At 41.9% G+C, this 20,288-nt stretch overlaps 1 protein-coding gene across 1 annotated transcript in view; it reads right to left on the bottom strand.

Annotated features, from left to right (window-relative positions):
* The window catches only part of si:ch211-186j3.6 (neural-cadherin), a 488,898-nt gene extending 469,604 nt beyond the window's left edge, over positions 1-19,294 (bottom strand). The window contains exon 1 of the mRNA XM_036135719.1: positions 16,963-19,294. Within this exon, the coding sequence (XP_035991612.1) occupies positions 16,963-18,001 (1,039 nt within the window). The 5' untranslated portion in view covers positions 18,002-19,294. The remainder of the gene's footprint in view (positions 1-16,962) is intronic.
* Between the last annotated feature and the right edge of the window lie 994 nt (positions 19,295-20,288).

The following is a 20,288-nucleotide window of genomic DNA, read 5'->3' as shown; positions in this document are numbered from 1 at the left end:
GAGCGACTGGCTCAGAGGTAAACTGGCAACGTTCTTCTGAAAGCGGTCAAATATGTCGCTTGCCCTTGGGAAGAACAAAAAAGAAACTATTCATGTAAAATAAAGCAGCGGAGCTGATGCAACTGCTAAAGTCTCTTAATGTATTTCCAGGGTCATTTTGGCTTAAATCTAAAACCCTGCAATCCTTCGCTGAATTTGCTTGAACTAATGTGAACCCAGCACCACCAAGGTCGAGTTTCATTTCGAGGATAGGCAGAATGTTCACAAAGCACAAAAAAAAAAAACACAAGCTCTTTGCAGCAGGTTGAGAATGCAGAGGATGAACCAAGTGACAACTGGAAAAGCAATGACACAGTGACTCACAGGGTGGAAAGAGCGCCTCTCCCTGACCAACACATCTGACCAGAACAGAGATCCCGGCTTTTAATGCAGTGCTGCCGGAGCATTTGCTGCGTTTTGTCCTCGGCTGTTTATCTGATATCTGTGTGGATCACAGTGAACAAGCAGAAGGTCTAGATCATGAATGCTTTGTGCACTTCAAGCACCAGTCACTTTATTAGGTACACCTCACTAGTACTGCCTTCAGAACTACCTTGATTCTTGGTCTACATATTCACCTGATGACATCACACTGTTATTACACACTTATCAGCTGCTCGGCCATGATGCACGTCTCCTTTTCCATCATACGATGCTAAGATCTGCTGACTGTGGAGGTCATGTAAGCAACAAACTCATAAAGGGGATTTCCGTCAAGCTGCTAAACAGGTGCTAAGGCGTGTTCAACACCACTTTTTTTTGTGTTTCCACGATTGGAAATTCTAGATCTGGTCCCCAAAAGTGGTTCTGTCCTACCACCCCCTCTGAACTATGCCAGAGGAAAGAACCCCTTTCATCGGGGTGTCTGGCGGAGACGACAATCAATCGAAAGGTTATGACGGTTTTATTGTTTGATCAGTATAACTTAGAGCAATAAAAAAATACAGTGCTTTAGGTTTAATGAAATGTCAGATTAGCATCAGAACAACACCAGCTTACTGTCTCTTATCTTCCTGCTATTTATTTTGGCATCACCTGCCGAAGATGTCAAGAGATGATGCCAGAGAAATCAGAGAAACTGCTGGAAAAGCTGGGCTACGGCAGGATCCAGTGATCCTTCGCCACCGCCTGTTGCTGTGCACTGCTTGTCAGCTGGGTAAAAGAAGGCTCCAGCCTTCAGGTGTTCCAAAAAAAACAAAAAAAACAGTAATGAAACTAAAGTAGTACACCAAACACTTTTGAAACTGCTGTTGGCAGTTCAACAGCAGTTTCAAAACTGCAACGATCTGTTAATTAGCACACTAAAGGCTTGAGCAGATAACCCAACTAACCCAGTTAAAGTCAGCCTGTTAAACTTTAATTACTCTAGAAAAAGCAGGACGACAAACGGATGGAACACTCTAGGAATCTAACAGAATATTTACATGAAAACTAATATCCAAATCATATTAGATATTTATTTAGAATTTTAGCTTGGATTTTTTACATTAAAATTAAACAATAGATACCATTATTATAGCATATTGTAATAGTTCATGTATTATTTTATCAGCAATGTGAAGAAAGTCCTTCTTTTTTGTTTGAAATAAAACCAATTAGATCATGTTCTGCATTTTCGTTCTGTATTTTTGTAAATACTGCCATATTGTAAAATGATGATGTCTCTAATAAAGATTCCAATACTTTGAGACTCTCATATTGGCCCATTTCTCATTCTCACATATCAGGGTGATTTTCTGAATGCTGTTTTTCGAGGTATTGTAATAATTTTCATAATATTTTTATTCTTATAATCTCAGATGTCAGTAGCATAATGATTTCCCCGTGAACAAGAGGGGCAAATCTCAGCTGAAGCCTTTTTTGTGTGGAGTTTGTTGTTTTTTCCCTCTCCAGAAACTCCAGTCTGTGCTGTGTGTCTGTCAGTTGGCCCTGTAATCCACCGGCAACCTGTTTGAGGTGTATCCCTCCTTTTGCCTAGGCCAATTATAGACCAAAACAAGATTAATCATGTATAGATTTAGACATAGACAGTTTTTTATGACATATATAAATAGAAATATCTAAAATAATAATTTTCTTCCTCTTTTGCATGTGAACAATCAGTTTTGATGGTCACCATTAAACTTGTTGATCCACTATGCAGAAGCTGTGCTTTTAAGACTACGTTCACTTACAAATCTTCAGTAGGCAGAGGTTTCTCGGAGAGGAGACGAAACGTTTCAACAAAGACGAACCCGTCCAGAGGACATATCCAATTGGCTTTTAGTATTTTTCTACCCGGATTATTGAGATGTTTTAGAATACATAAAAAATAATCTATTTCCAGAGAAATGATAGCATGTATATAGCATCAGAACTGGAGCCTGGATGCTCTTACCACCTGCTTTGCATTTGTCCAGCACATGATAATACCGCCATTTAAAAACATTAATTCTGTGTCCCTCATAGGAGCAATTCTGGCACAGTAGGACCAGAGGTAAAAGTGTAAAACACTGGAAAATCCATTAAATCGGTAAGGACCCTACTAAAAATCAAATTTATTGCACAGACACTGAAGCTGATACTGGCACCACGCATTGCTCCTAACTACAATGAATTATTCATAATGAACTTTTTGGATAGTTCGACTATGCAAATGGTCCAAGCGCATTAACACCGAGAGCCAGCGCTGCAGGTTTCTTTGAGCCATCTTCATCTGTCCTCTCCTGGAAATGAATTAAAATAACCATTCATTATTAATTTGAAAAATCTGCATAGCTATTACCAGACTATGATTTATCATAACAGATCACTGCCTGCTCTTTTTAAACGCTTCTCAAAAAGATGTTCCCCGTTTGGTCGCTGGGTTGGATACCTTTCAGTTGTGGGTAACACTAATGAGTACAGGGTGAACGAAGCTGGCATGTGTAATGACAACTCTGCTGGGATGAGAATCTGATCAGTACCCCGCAAAACTATAAATGACCTTTGACCTTTGTCACATTTTGTCTTTATTGTCCAATTATTGCTAAGGATATGTGGTAGATGAACACAACGCAGTAGATAATTGTTTAGTGGAAGGAAAATTACACTAGGTTTTTCTTTTCTATCAAACAATCTGAAAAGTGTGGCATGACGCTGTAGTGAGCTCTCTTTATTGCCATACCCGAAAATAACATCCAACTGCCTTCAAAAGTCCCCTAATTAGCAGACAGAGTCCAGTTTTAATCTCAGTATCCATTCAGCTGTTTTGTGAAGCCTTTGAGGTGTTTTAGGGAGCTTTAGTGAATAAACAGCATCAAGTAAACCAAGAACACACAGCAGAGATCCAAACGTTTCTAGCACAACTTCACCAACGTTCAAGGTGCATGAAGAAGGGCAAAGATCTGGTGAGGCAAAAGCTTCGGCAACATTTGAAGTACTTGAAACCTACTTTATTGACAGGCCTAAGGGTTTAAGCTTGTGGCCTTCATCTGGGTCATTACAAATCACCAAACAAACTGTGTTTGAATTGAAAAAGCTAAAATACAGTTTTTTTTTTTTAATAAACCACCACATATCCACACAAACTGACAAATCAGCTTACAAGGGAATGGTACTTGCTGACTGGTTAGACCAGTGCCCAATAAAGCTCTGACTGAAAACATTTCACCTTTAAAGGGGACATACCTGCACATCTATCGATCGATTGATCGATAGATGTGCAGGTTAGGGGATGTGAACCCAAAATTAGCAGGTGGCTTTGCAGGCAGAACCAGACTTGACAGGATGCCGGTTGAGTACACGAGAACTGAAAGAATCACGGCAGCAGAGCACTGGTGAAATGACAAGATGGTCTGGCCATGAGTGGGCGAGGGAGCAGGTATAAGAAGGCTGGGGAAGAGGTGAGCAGAGTAGGAACTGATTAGTGGCAGCAGGAGGAACTGGTCTGGGCTGATGACTGGTGACTGAGGAGTGAACTGAGCTAATTGGAGGGTTTCTGTGGCTGAGTGGTGACAGAGCTGAATCCAGAGAAGTCCAAAACAAACAAAAACCTAAATCATGACAGACAGACAGACAGACAGACAGACAGACAATAGGCTCTTTCACAGAAACTCATTCATAAATACATCATCATTAATTCCTGTAGGGAAGTAAACTCTTCAAATAAAATATCCAGAACATATCTCTTTTTCCTAATAACATTTATACTACCTCCTCTTTGGCTGGGTTTTATGGCTTCAATGCCTATAAAAATATATATAATATAATGAAGGTGAGCTGGGAAGTTTTTCATTGAAAACTCCTGCAACAGGACTGGTTAAATAATTTATTTAATGGAAGGTCTGTGTTTATTGATTTGTTCTATTAGAAGATGGGCTTTTTCTCCTAGTGTATATATATATATATATATATATATATATATATATATATATATATATATATATATATATATATACATATATATACATATCGGGGTGGTTTCTGGGGATTTCTGAAGGTCTGACAACCCTATGCCTAATGTTTTTACCTCTCTTATAGGTCACTATATACATGTTGGTGGCAGCATCAAGTGGTGGGGATTCTTTCCTTTAACATGGACATTGACGCTGATCAGAGTCCAATGGAGGATGGATGGTGCTAAAAACAGGGCACTTCTGGAAGAAAAACAAGCTGCAACAGACAGGAAGATCTACCATAAAGCAGGACAACAACGCAAAACATAAAGCCCGCTCCACTTTACAATCCAGTGCTACTTTTTGTTGGTCTGTCGCATAAAATCTAAATTTCAATATATTAAACTCTGTGGTTGTAACCCTACAGAACGTGAAATGGTTTAACAGATATGATTGCTTTTTATGAGCCACTTTATTTGAAATAAACTCTGACATGGAGCTGGACCTTTGAAACTAATTCCACTATCGTCTGCTACGTTTCGTTTCCTGGAGCTGTTTGCGTGCGCTCTTATGATCATGGCCGCACCCGTCCCCTCTGAACAAGTCATTTGTCCTTTGGGCTTCGCATCTCTTTAGACGGGCTGCCAGAGGTGCAAGCCCTCGGCAGCCCTCAGAAATAACACTGCAATTTATCATGAGTCTGATCTTATTCTCATTACAATTTCAGCTGAGGCTGATCACATGTTCACCTGTTGTCTTCATATTGGTGTCCATTAGATGGCAAGGACACTTGGCATCGTGACCATAAAGCAATCAGGGTACAGAGACAAATGCCTCTATAAAAACACAATAGCCATAATTGGTGCAGTAATTTGGTAAGTGCTTACAATGTATACTGTGTGATTGATGAGAGTGGTTTGCTCAACTCTTCTGTACTTCATGCACATCTTACAATGGGAATGTGTCTGTAAATTTAGATTGTGAAAAATCATCATGTACAACTGACAATTAAAAAAAAAAAACACAAAGTGAAGCACCAAAATTATATCTGACTTCAACATAACTTGATACACATGCAAACCAAATTCAAAATATGTTCACTGTTAAATTTGCAGGAAGTTTGCACCTTCAGAATAGCGCCGACATGGCAGTTTTTGCGTCTTGTGATTTCTCAGAGACAAATTATCTAACTGGGGAAAAACATCAGACCTCAGCACCCTCTATTTCTTAAAAATAAGCATCAAATTAGTTTTTAATCTTTGAATTAAATCTTTTTACCCGTCTATCTGCTCCCCGTTCTGTGCAGCCATTTAAATGGGAGTGATATTGTCGCTTTGGGCTCACTCACTGAGTGAGGTCACAAAAAGCTGGGCTGTTCACAGATGTCTGGATGGTCCTATAACGCCCAAGTAGTCTTGTGGTTGTCAAGGTACAAAAATGTCAAACTAGTACAGAGACTGAAACCAATACTCGACACGCAATACGTAATTTTAGTAGGTAGTTCGGCAACCATTACATAAAAATAAAATTCTAGTGTTGTTTGCCTGTACAGCAAAACAGTATATGTGATAACAATTGTCAGAAGTGTCCTTCATTGAACTGTGTACATTGGATTATTTGGACAAGTAATTAGAAAATAGGTTTCTAAACAGAGTAAACAAGGATTTGGTTCATGGAAAATATATTCAGCAGTGGCCCTGCTTAGTTTCTGCGTCTGGTTATTTTACATCATCTTTCTACTGGTGATTAACTAAAGTTGGAAGGGTATAAGACATAAAATCATCTCCGCTTGTCTCATACCCAATGAAGCCATCTGTTGCTGTGCTGACTGTGCATCAATTCATCTGTGTAGGAGACTAAGCCGTTATGCGGCTAGCGGTAAGCTGATAACATTTAAACAGAGAACGTTAGCTTATGCAGTCTGGCGCGTTTAATACTCCACTGTTGCAGAAACAGGGGCATTACCGACCTTTTTTGATTTCCCATAAAAACCAGAGTGTCTGTATTTAAGATGCCTCACCAAGTTTGTAAAGCTAATTGGCTTTCACGCCACCACTGTGGTCTTGTGTAGCACAACTTCCACAGGGGCAAACTGACATACTTTGGCATTTTTGTTTCATCTCCCTTATAAACAAAACACTTCCAAAAAAAAACTATTTTCGCCTTTGCAAATGAAGATAGTCACAAAGGCGCTACTCCTGGAAAGCTGCCATGTCACAGAAGTTTTAAACTCCTAGCAACTGTTTTGACTCAAACCATTGGCTAAGTCTCTGCAGTGCTGCTACACAAACTTGTGTCCCAACCTCAGAAGATGAAAATGGCACAGGTGCTATTGATTTTTAGGTCAATTTGTTTTTTTAAAGCGTATACTTTAGTGTCAGTTATATGGAAATATGAATTATTTTAACAACCCTAGCAGGTAGAGAAGAAGAAATTGACGGCGCACAAGCTGTGCAGTGGAGCAGACAGGGAGGTATGAATGAGGCCTTACACAGCATGACTGAGTTTGATATGAGTCACATTTTGGAGTTTGCATGTGGTCTGTTGGGCGGCGCATGATACAACCACCTGTCCAGTACATGGGGGCACCCACTCACATCCTGTCCTACCCCACATGTTGTAACGAATCCAATACCTGAATCTAGACGATGGCTGCAGATGGCATTGGGTTCTGAGGCACTTAATGCACAATATGACGATCATCCTTCGGTGTGGCCTGTTTTGGACAACCGGAAGACTTAAATATGTTTTGAGTGCAAGTATCCCGTTCATGACGACACCACTTTGTCTGTCTTTTATCCTTTTTGGATGTGCCGTCTTCTGGTAAACTGATTCATTAACATATCACTCACTGGTCTGTAACTTGGGCCAATTTACATTCAAATCAGAATATTTCTTCTTGGGGATTAACTGGATGTTGAATCTTTTTCTTGGTTAGTATATGTAGAATTAGCATTCCAACAATGAAAACAAAAGAGCTGGGGCAATGGCAGTTGTTTTAGGTGACAATATGCTTTAGATTTGGCTTGAGGTGTATTAATTGATTCAAATTGCTATATTTGTTTTATGTAAACTTCTTTTTCAAGAGCAAATAGTAAAAATATTTTTTTACTCAGCTTTCACGTCAAGAGATTGGAGGTCACATCTCAAACAGTCTGCAATTCCGAATAAAACTTTTTAAATGTAATAAAACCGCTGATCTTTGAACTGAATGATACTGTCCAATTCTTGCAGACTGGCATTTCTTATTATGAAATATGGTTTAAAGTGTGAGATATGTACATGCTTGTATTTAGTTTACTTTGCACATACAGTTCCTATAAATACATTTAACCCCAGCAAAATTAGCATGTGGGCCCAAATGAATAGGAGATTGACTGACAGATGTGCCCCACATGGGATATTCCACAGGTTACATACTGACCCTATGTAAATTGGCTCCTGATGAAGGCAAGGTAGGAAATGGGAATCATATTGTACACATTGGTCCAAAAAGATTTTTTTTTTTTTTTTCACATTTATTTGGAACCTAGTTGAGACATTAATGGGAGCCTCAACTGATTGTTTCAGCATTGGTTGTATGCAGTCAACGTATTCAGGTCCCATAGAATGTCACTGTGAGCCCAGACCCACCAACCACCCATCCAGCCAAAGTACAATCCAGATGGGGCCCACATACATATGCTATCTGGGAAACAATTGGCTCAAGCTAACACATGGCTTCAGGGTGTGCAGTGCATTCAAATTTGGAGGCACATCGTTCAGATCTGTATAAAAATATCCTGTTACTGAAGAAGGAAGAATGCAAAAAGCTTGTAGAGTTCCTGACAATGACAGATAATGGAGGGAGTGACAAATGCACTCAAAAATCACTTGTGCATGTTTATCTTTTATAAAGCCAGGCGGACAGAGCGAGAACAGGAAATGACACTATAACAAGACGTGATATATAATGATAAATAATACAACAAAACTGTGAGGCATGTGCACAGGACTACCAGGCACTTATTATTGCCATTATTTTTAGATAAATCATCTATAACTTCACCTGACCAAATCAAGTCAGTCTTGTCAGCAGTTCAGCTTAGACTGGAACCTTCAGCTCTTCTGATTACTTACACTTGACCTGACATTTTCCATTTAGTGTTCATGCTACTCTCCGTAGTTGAGCTTGAACTTCATTTATTGCACGTCAGTCTAACTCCTTGGCTTCATACAGTACACCGCTAAAATAAAGTCCATCGGTTCTAACTGTGCCTTTTCATTTTATTTCATGCTTCAGTATCCAGTACAAATGTTGAGTTTTGACGCATTTAATGTTTTTACTTTCAGATCGTTTTTGTAGCAGGGACGTAATCGTATGATCATTTAGATTCCTCAGTTTTAATATTAGTAGATATTAGTAGAGGCATGCCATCAATTTAGAGACTTTTTATTGTGATTGATTTTTTTGAATTTCTATCAAATGGAAATATTTGACACAAATAACCAAAGTTTTCAATTCAAATAATATTCGGATTGATAAATAGACATAAACAATTTGCATTGTGATGTGAAGTAATTTCTTCTTTGGCCAGGTAGAATCACACATGGTGTGGATTGGCCTTCCTCCAGGCAGACAGATCCACGTGTAGTTATGTTCAAAACAGTGTACGGCAAATCAATCAGCAGCTTTACACTTCATACTGTTTAAACTCAATGCAATGATGTTGAGGAAATTTCATCAGTACTTTACAGAACGTGGTTCCTAACATATTGTTCTTTGGTTTCTATCCATCTGTCTGTCTGCTGTATAGGTTCCCCTTTACTTACAACCTTATAATGTTAATCAGAAAACTGGATGTTTACACAGTTTATATTAGCATGGTAACTCAATACGCTTTGTCCAAACTATTTTAAATAAAGTAAACATTTGTTGTACGCAAGTAGCTAAATTAGACATAAATCTGCATAGGTCCTTCCACTATGATCTTGGTTAGTCTGGAATATGCATAAATAGGGTATAGCGGCATATATTCACCACCTTGACTGGCCAGTGGTTTGAGGGGAGGTCCTATAGCAGGGTAATAGTTCATCACTGCATTAAGCGTTAAGTTGTAGATGCTAGGGAGTCATATTAGATTTTGAGCTGAGAATACAACAACTCTCAATTTTTCTCCAAGTCAGATCTTTCCAAATAGGAAAATCTGTTTCCAAAGTACAAAATGGAATCCAGCTTTTGATGATGTTCTCCCTTGTTTCCTACCAGCAATTTCTATGTTAACCTTTCTGTCAGCCCTTCAATCAGAGAGCAAAAAGCAATTCCAAAGCACGCGTAAGAGTATGTGATGCAGAGAATAGGAATTTCCACAAACTGCCGAAAGACAAAGGGTCCCCTATCTAAGTGTGACATCAGGAAATCATAAGTAATGGACTGTTTTCTCTCTAAATTAACAACCGTGTCAGATAAATGTATATCCCTGGCTGCTGGAATCCATACTAAGAATAAATGAAAACCAAATAATCAAAGTGAAAGTGTAGAGCAATTTTCCAATTTGGATGGAAAACCTATCATAATAAAGTTGATAAAGGAAAAATATTCAGCACAAACAACCCTCTTTTGTCACACAGTAAACAAACAAACAAGGAAAATAAGCATTTACAGCATAAATGACAGACTGCTGGAAGCCACAGAGCAGTTGGAGTGAAACCCCCTGATGAAACCACAGCTCCTGTGGATAAAACACTGGATTTTGTCTCAGAGCCAAAAATACATTCAGCTTCTTTGTGTTGATGTGGGTTATTAAGCGTGGGTCCTCAGCGAGAATGCATACACGCGCACAGTATGAGCCATTAATGTTCTCTGAAAGAGCAGGACATCATCATCTCATACAAGAGACCAGTAACGCATGCAGGTAACCTTACGCTGGCACAAAATGACCAGAGCTTCTCAGCCTACGGTTAGGACTGAGGTGGGAATTAAGGTAAGCTTAGGGTTAGGGCTAGGGTGGGTATATACTGGTAAAAGTTCGGTTTAGGGTTGGGGTCAGGGTAAGGCCATAGAAAGGGATAAAAATGAACAAAATGTAATGCAAGGTCATGTGTGCGTGTGTGTGTGTGTGTGTACTTGTACTTGCAGCTGAGTGAGAATTGTTTTTGCATATTTTACTTTTTTTGGTCCTCAGTTTTTTTTGGGGGCTTGGAGTTAAGTTAAGAGTGGGATCAGGGTTAGGCCATAGAAAAGCTTGAAAAAGAAGTCAATGGAAGTATAGGCAAGGTCCCCAATTTGTATTTAAAACAAGTGTGTGTGTGTGTGTGTGTTAAGACAGAAAACACTGAGAACTCATTTACTTCTTCGTTGTTCTAGGGAATGTTTTATGTGCTTAGTTCTGCAGTTAGAGGAAGACCTCTGTGACATCAGCCAGCAGTTGTCGTGATTAAAACCAGCTGTTTCTCTTCATTGATCTAAATCCTGAGCTTCCAGACTCAGTTCGCACAAGAGGCTGGTTCTGAGTGGGTCACGTTTCTAACATTAAAACAACAAGAACAAAACAAGGAATCAGTGACAGTTTCAGTTGAGGAAAATCAAAAAAAAAAAAAAAAAAAACAGTAGTTATATTCTTAGATTATAAACACCTTGAATGTGGATCAAAATGAATAAAGAAAAAAAAAATATGATAAAAAAGAAAATCAAACAGAGATTACCATTTGTGCTGATGCTAATGTTTCAGTCACGTATATTCCCATAGAGTGAATTAGTCTCGCCTTTTAGATGGATTTTATTTAACCATTGTTTGAATGTGCACAATTTGCAGGAGTGATGGGGAACCCTTCTAAACGACTGAGGGAGCAAACATTAGCGAGCCCATCCTTATAAAGTGAGGCGCGCACGCTGACAACTGTTTCCCGCCGCTCGGATATTGTGCGAATGCTGCAGCTACTGAAATCCTAATGAGTTCACACAGAAACTAACGCCTAACTCTCACTACCACAAACAACTGCATCTGACACGAAAAGATAGGCTAACACCACCGTTCCCTGTGAGAACATCACCTTAGCAGCTTCCGTACAGCTTTCATGCTTTTTTCCCCCTCTCCTTAACACACAAAGCAGAGAAGGGGTACCACAGAAAATATGGAATAATCCAAACAAAGCTGTTTTATTTAACAGCCGACCAGTCACGCAGCAAAGAATACACGGAATGAAAGCGTTGTAATTTATGGCGCATCTATTCAGTGGCGTTACGGAATCCCCCAGTAATTTGCATTTCTAAAACTAACGCCTGCACAGGTCTAATTTTAGAAATTAGCGTGCAGTTAAGGTAGAGGCCTTGCCGACCTGAACGGGCGTTTCCGTCTGACTGATTGCCATCAACATGCCCCGTCAATTGAAACCATGTAAAGGATTATAGAACTCGGTTACGTGAACAGCTTTGGGGTAGGCACAGGAACGTGAAACACCAAGGCGTTTGACCCAAAACCAGCTGATCCTACAAAGGATTTTATTTTTCAGCCTTACCATGAATCCAAGCATATGTCAAAATCAACAAAGAATGTTTATTATTATTATTATTATTTATTTTTAGTTTAGGGATGCAGGTTGTTGCACCGATTTGGTTGCTTATCTGTTGAATTGTACAGCGCATGTCGTATGATTTGTGGTTTCAATTATGAATCGGTTTATCATGATTTGTCTTGTCTCTTTTATATCACAAAACAAAATATGTGAACAGGGGTGTGCATATTTCCTTGGTCCAAAAAACAAAAAACAAAAAAAAAAAAACCACATGCCTTCAGTCTGGAAGGCTGCTATAGTCACTGCCAGAACTGTGCTCCCTACAAAGGAAGTGCATTATAATCATTAGCTAAAAGGTCTACAATACTGAACTTCTATCTACTTGATGCAGGGTTGGCTGGATAATTTGAAGATGACAGATGGTCATACCTTAATTGAGACAGAAGAAGAAATTAGGAGATTACACAGAAAAAAAAAAAATCCTCCGCAGGTCACTCTTCTTCCTCAAAAGCTTGAAAGACAGAAAAAAAAAAGATCTGCGTGTAACCTAATACATTAATCACTCAACTAATTAACCAAATGAATCATTTCCCTAATCGCTGCGCCAACAGGAGTTACTGCGGTCAAAGAACAGCCTCATCTTGGCTGTTTTAAAGGGGGAGGAACACGCTTTGGGGGAAATTAATGGGGCACTCGTTGATGCTCTTACTGCGGCTGGCGCGGCATTAAACAACTTGAGATATCAAAACCCAAATCCTGTGTGTATGAAAAACACCCAGGCTTACGTCGGAAAGACCAGAGAGCGCTATTATTCTGTTTTAAAGCTAGAGCGGCTGCGCATTAAAAACAATCTCTGTTAGGAACGCAGAAAGCTTGCTTTTTGCCATGACAAAGACATCTTTTTAGTCCCCGGAGATCTGTCCTAATCTGAACCGTGTTGTGCCCGTGCAGACATGCATGAGAGAGAGAGAGAGAGAGAGAGAGAGAGAGAGAGAGAGAGAGAGAGAGAGAGAGAGAGGGCTGATTTGTTTGGTTAACAATAACCTGAGTTATATAGAAGAGCTTTGACACAAACACACAACAAACTCAGGGAGGAGGACGTCATCTTAGATCCTGAGAGATCACACATTCAACCTCACACACACACACACACACACACACACACACACACACACACACACACACACACACACACCTTTATCCCTCTAGGAATCGGATCGGAAGCCTTCCCCGCTACAGTCTTCAATTGTGCTTCCACTCACATCAAAATCCCTAAAGTGGGATCGAGACATAAAAATGAGTGGGGAAAAAAAAAGAGTAAGGGAGCAAAGGGAGAAAGTGTGACAGAGAGAATGAGACGGGATTACCGGGATAATGGGAGCAGATGGAGGGAGGTCAAGGCTCCGACGGGACTCTCCACTCCGCGTGGATTAAAAGACTTCGACCACGGCGTCAGCAACCGCACGGATGCTCCGTTCCTTGCTCCTGAGGCACCCATCTCAGCCTGCCCTCCCCCCCCGCTACCCAACATCTAAGCCCGAAAATAACAACCTGCAGTCGTTTTGCATGAAGCAGAAAAAAAAAAGTGAGGTCACCGAAACACATTCTGTGCCAGGCCCCCCCTCTCCCCCTCCCGGCGGAATCAAACTCCTCAACGGTCAGGCTTTTAGGCTCTTTTAAAAGCCAACCCATTTAGGCTACATTTACGCTGATCCTCCTCTCAAAAGTCTGTATTGACCCGCATCTTGTGCAAAACACATCAGAATTCAAATACCGGAGCGAGGCGGGACACAGCCAAGATTGAATGAATGACCCGAATGAACCAAATGAGATGAGCGCTGGTCAGAGAGGGGATTTGGACAGATAAGAACAATATGTGGCGTGTGTGTAATGCTGCAGTGCACTAAGCCATTTCACACATCATTTTGTATTTCATTTATGTCCAAAAAAACAAAACAAACAAACTAAAAAGCAGTCCATCATCAAGGCAAACTGTCTAAGCACTAAAAGCATTTGGGTTAAACTCAAGCACATTTCTGCTTCTTTTCCAGGGATTTCAATTTAGATCTGAAAGTGAATTTAAACAACAGTTGTGTTTAGACCAGAAATAACAATGTTTTACATGATCAGAATACAGGTAAAAAAAAAAAGGGTTAGGAATAAAGACTCTATGGCCGCAACAGTGGCAAGTACGCCAATCAAAGCACCCCACGGACGATCAGAACCTAGACGGACCAGTAAGTGCTTAGGGTAGAAGTTAGCCCCTGGGAGAACTTTCCAGTCTTTTCCACGTGAGAAACACAGCCCCATACCCATAGGAGGCGCCGCTCACCCCAGCTGCTTCCCACTCCAAAGCCAACTGTCCCAGCCTATGCTGAACGTTACGGTTTACAGACCCAAACAGAACCACATCATCTGGGTAAGGCAAAGAAGAGGGCCCGAGGTTGGCCAACTAGACGCCCTCCTCCCCGTGACCTTCCATTTTTACGGGATGCCTCTTCTAGTATTTCATGCTGCATCTTCCATTTAATTCCAGCTGTTTGGGAAGGTCTCCTTTTTAACTCAGCGGGGAAGAAGTATTTCAGCAAGTCCAATGCTTTCCGAGTGATACAGGTATTCTAAAACTTGTGTACCGGGTCGTTTAAGTGGTGTAAATGGGCCCAATTAAAAAAAAAAAGAAACAACACTGGACACAACAAGGATAAATTCAACAAGGGTAGAATTCGTACCCAGATCAGGGTTTTTTGGATCATGGTACTACCCGATAATTGGTGACGGCATACTTTCTGTGATATGGACAGGTCCACCCCCCCCCCCCCACACACACACACACACACATACACACACATCCCACCCCCAAGCCAGATGTACTGTTGCATTCTGTGTGGCTGACTTTAAGCAGCTGAGACACTACGCTAGTACAAAGAGTTAGGTTTATGAAGCAGTAAAACTATTTTTTTTCTGCATTGTTTTTTTTTTTTTTTTTGTGCTCGGTCAATTGGAACAAGAAAGAAATCCGCTGGAAGCCAAATTAACCCAAGCTAACCCCTACGTCTTTCAAAGTTTTTTTTTTTTTTTTTTGTATATTGATTTGTCACTTTTGATAGAGTGCACGGTTTATTAAAAAAACACACATCAGCTACCACATATTTTATCATTTGGCAGATTTTGAGGCACTTGTTATAATTACAAAAAGGCTGGATATCTGCCCATAACAATGTGTCCTTGTAAAAGCGGATGTCAAAACTCAATGGAGTGCCTCTTTATAATTAAAAGAAGAAGGAACACTAACCAAAAAAAAAATAAATAACTCCTCTCAAAGGGTCCTCCTGGAGCTATAGAGAGAAGCTGTGTTGTTCCTGCACTCTGCCCAAAGCAGGCTCAGCTCTCCTGCTCAGGGATAACCCACATTACCAAACCCAATAGTTTGCATTGATTGTGTTACTCCAGCCAAGCGTTGCTAACTGGAAAACGTGTGTGGACAGAATTGGAAGATCACTAAAGCACACACATCCCTTGTGATGAGCTACCCTGGTAGGTCTACATGGTACATTTGATTTTTGTCCTCTATGTTTCCAGGTCCTGTGCTCAAACTGCCCGGTGTTCCCTGACTTTGACTGGTAGGCAGGACCATGTGTCTGCTCTCACTGCGGATGTGCAGGTGATAATGAAGCTGCTGCTGTGATGGTCGTTACGCGCCTCGCGTCTCCCCTGACATCCGAGCATCTGCTGCTGCTGTCAGCAGTGGCAGCAGACACGTTCACTCTGCCCTAATTTATCCAAGCACATGAATCATCATCGCCGGCGCTGATGAATGTCACTCAGTTTAACCTCTATCGCAAGCGCTTTGGGACACTCTGACACAGCTTAACCCACAGCAAGCTGGAATTTGTGGCGATTCAGTGCTAGACTTTACACTTTATGTTTTCTTGGCCATTAATTCTTACATCAGGTTGCTGCAGTGACTCCCCACTAAGCTTTTTTCCTAATCAGTCATATTTACAAACACCACTGGACACTGCAGGCACGGCAGAGGCGGCTATATGAGGTCCTAATCCAAATTTGACTTAGGTTCCTCCAGTTAAGCCCACCATCCACCACAGCATCACTAACCTTATCCTTATATTGACCATGCTTGATTGTGCATATTTTTCCCCCCTTTTTGCCTTCTGCGCTGTACAGCCAGGGCCAAGTCTGATGCTGTGCTCACAAGCATCCACAGGAAAAAAAAAAGCTTCTTACTGTCTGATCTATTTACATATAAGTACCCATGAAATGGACTGGACTTATAAAGCCCTTTTCTAATAATACAGACCACTCAAAAGACTTTTATGCCCGAGTCTCTTTCACCCGGCGGCGCTCACACATGCTTATATCAATACGCAGAACATATTGAAACTGGGGGCTAAGGGCCTTGCCCAAGGGTAAATATGTGGTGGATGAATCTGGCGTCAGATCCAACACTCTTCCATTGCTATAGCCCCCTAAGCACAGCGCAAGAGGGCAAATTATCCTGGAAATAATTACACTTGACATAAGGCAGACACAAACAGCACAAAATTAGCTCCAAACGATGACTCTGTTGATACAACTTTCAAACAATAAATTATTTTAAATATGTTTGCAGCTGCTGTATTTGACAGTAGATAGTGCGTGATTTCACAAAGCTCCATTATAACTTGGGCCGGCCGGGCTACAAGGCAACCAAAAGCCCAATTTCTACCTAACAGCATATTTTAATAATATTAACAAAACTTTAATTTTTATTTATTTATTTATTTATTTATTTACAGCCAAAGCTTCGTATTGTTCCTTAGGCGGTGGTTTTAATTAAAGCTCCAACTGTGAAAAGTTGTAGCACCATTCAGCCATGCGTTTATTAATAAATCCAAAGTCCTGCAGATGCAACACCTTGTGCACTTTAGTAGAAGCCAAGAGCGGGAAACAGCAGTTTTAATGTGTAAAACTCTCAATAGATTCAGTTTGTTGCACAATTCTGTCACTGCAGAAATGCCCACTGCTCCGCTGTCTCCCCCGCACACTCCCTCGCTGTGCGTGACTTCCCCCTGCTCACCTCTCTTATCCTGCACCCTGACCGTGATCTCCACCAGAGGTTGGGTCTCCCGGTCCAGCCTCCGCATGATGACTACATCCCCGCTGTCTCGGCTAACGCTGACCGGACAGCTCTCCAACTGCGGCTCCACCAGCTCAAACGTGGCCGACTGAAACCTCACGGGGTTCAAGTTCACCACCACCGAACCGATCCCCGCGTCTTCGGACACGCTGATGAACACCGGCTTTTCTGGGTCCGGGACCGATCTGGACTTGCGCGCTTGCGCTTGAACTTGCTGCGTCTGTTTGGGGCTCGGTGAGTGCGCAGCAGGCCATTGCCGTGGGTTTATTTCCACGGAGACGCTCTGGCTCGTGCGGGGAGGCCAGCCGCGGTCCCGCGCAAACACCTGGAACTTGATGGGCTCCTCCAGACCGAGGATGGAGTCGACCAGGAGGATGTCGCCCGTTTTGGGCACGGCGTAGAAACTTCCGTTTTTGGGCACGGCGAAGTAGAAGAGCTCCGCGTTCTTGCCGCTGTCGCCGTCCCGCGCGCTCAGAGAGCAGATCGCCGCGCGCAAAGCAGTGGCATCATCCAGGTCCAGCTTCACGTCTGTGCTGGGAAAAACGGGCTGGTGGTCGTTGGTGTCCAAAACGTCCACCTTTATGGACGCCACGAGTTCAGACGCATCCTCTCCTGCACAGGGACCCACCGCGCACTGTCCGCAGCACAAACCCAGACCCAGGGCGTACTCAGCCCGCTCCTCGCGGTCCAATGTCTGGGTCGTCTTCAGCAAAACGTGCCCTCGTTTGTGGTGCGCAAAGACGCGGAAATCCTCGCTCCCATCACCCAGAAGTTTGAAGTGCGCTGCCGCTGAGCCGGGTTCCCCGGAGCCGCACAGCCGGTGCGAGTTCAGCCGCTTCAACGGGACGCTGAGCCCGTTGACCCGCGAGCCGGGGGACGAGTTTTCGAACACATGCCCGTGAAAGAACGGCACAGGGTCCAGAGTCCTGTTTGCGGCCACGCACGGCATCAAAAACGGTAAAAACGCAACCCAAATCATAACTGGATGTGTCTTTGGATTCGCTGCACTCAAAGCGCTGGTGCCTCTCCGACATCCATGTGTGCTGCCAGCTCCCTGGGGACCTCCCTCCGTCCTGCTGTGATCCAAAAACTTTGATTAAACTGGAACCCTAAAATCCCCTGGCACCATGCTCCAGCTCGAAGCGAGAGATGCCTCTGTGCATTGGAGTTGTGCGTCCTTCTCCTGCTCTACCAAGTCTGCTGCCTCACCAGCAGCGCTGTCTGTCTGTGCGCGTTCCAGGAAAAAAAATGCGCACGAGTGCGCGCTTACCTCAGTTCGCTTCCTTTGCGACCCACTCACGCAGACAGAAGGCAAAATCGGCGAATACGCGGCTGCACATCTACGTTCTAAACAGATCAAATTGTTATAAGTCAAAACATTCCCTTTTCATACTCAGATCGAGGGGGTGGCACATAAACGTTTGCGCTGCGCATGGCCAATGAATTAGAACAAGTGGAAAAGGTAAAAGTACCTAGTGCGAGGAACTTTAAGGAAAAGCTGGCTTTCGCGAGCATAGACGCGCGCGCTTGCTACGCTGATTTGTGTATGTGTGAGTCTCAGAAGGATCCTGGAGAAAATGAGCCGACCTCCCCTCTCCTGGTGATCAATGCCCAGTCTTGCGCATCTAGATCCATCACTCCTCTTTCCAATAACCCGTCAGCCCTCCGGATTAAAATAATGTAAAAATCAATCATCTTGAAACGCCTTCTGAGGGCAAAGGAAATAAAAGGGCTTACAGCTTTAGGAAAAAGGGTTCAGTGACTCCTGTTTGAACGTGTTGCTCTGTCGCTGTTGTTTGGCAGCGTCTGGTCTTCGGGGAGTGTGTGTGTGGAAGTAGCAGGAAGCAAAATGAGAACAGTCTTGACTTTAATATTCCAGATCTATTATTTTCTTGTATATATTTCCTTCTGATATTGCTTCTTTGTCACCTTATTCAATATAGTGCCAACTCGGTATGCGCATCTAACTAATAAATCTGAGACTATTTGTGGATAGACGGTATGCAGCACGGCCAGCTTCTCACACGCTCAACTCTTCTGTGTGCCTTCGTGCTTTGTCAAACTTACCTATCGCAATCTGTGCGGTTTGAGAAGTTTCAGATCAGCACGGGGTGTTTTTTTCGCAGAAAGGGGTTCCCCTTCTGGTTCATCAAGACATTACAAATCGCAAAGTCAAGATGAGATCACACTTCAGCATCTCAGAAGTACACAAAAGGGAAAGCAAAATACATGCAAACTAAATCAGAGGAAATTCTTTGTAATGTTTAATCATTAATTAGCACACTTTAAAATAGCATTTTCTGCATTTAAAATAACAAAATTTATTAAAAAGATGTTTTAGTTAGTGCTGAAATAATGTAAACATATTCATGTTTTAAAATAATACTTTGATTCTTCTTCAAGGTAAATCGGTTTTATTAGTGCCATGAAACACATCTACAGTGCTGTGAAATATTGCCTGTTACAGATTTCTTCTGATGTTGCGTTTTTTGCCACGAGCAAAGGACTCGGCTCATCAAGCGAATGTTAATATTAGATAATGATAACCTAAATAAATGCATCATGATCTCAAATGAAAGCTATCCAAACTATCAGAATCATGTGTGGAAAGTAATCTTGAATCTTAATTGATCATGTATTAATCATGAAAAACCACAAAAGCTAAATTGTGTTTTACCAGTCATGGCCAGATTTATTCAAGGCCAGACCCGTGGAATCAAGAAGTGCCCTCAATAGAACCTATCTGGTAACATGAAGTTGTCATGATGTGCAGGTTTTGTGAAGGACCCAATGGGCAGACAGTGTGACAAATGCAGGATTTTAATAATAGCATTTAGAAAAAAACAACTTCCAACAGACACAAGCAGCACTAACAGAGAACCGCGCAGGGTGATGAAATATGAGGCAGAAAAAACAGAAGAAACCAGCAATGAACGGAGAAAACCAGGGAGCTTATATGCAGAGAGAAGTGTGGACAAAGGCTTGACAGAAAGAGGGGGAGAAGAGGAACAGCTGATGATGAAGACAAGAGAGCAGAGAGGAGGAGAGAGAAACACGGGGACGGAATCTTACTGGGAAGAATTCAAAGTGGACACAAGGATAAGCTAAAAGCCCACACTACAAATGGATGGACAGCAGGGAAGAAACCGAGAGATAAAGAAACCCGAAAACTCAAACATCTATGGCTCGTGGCAAAAGTAGGCTATAAGACTGGAAAAGCGACACATCATAGAACAGTGTTACACACAATTTAACTCAACCCAAAT

The sequence above is a fragment of the Fundulus heteroclitus genome, chromosome 4 (genome assembly GCF_011125445.2).
Source record: "Fundulus heteroclitus isolate FHET01 chromosome 4, MU-UCD_Fhet_4.1, whole genome shotgun sequence".
Lineage (NCBI taxonomy): Eukaryota > Metazoa > Chordata > Actinopteri > Cyprinodontiformes > Fundulidae > Fundulus > Fundulus heteroclitus.
This window is presented reverse-complemented; position numbering and strand designations above follow the sequence as displayed.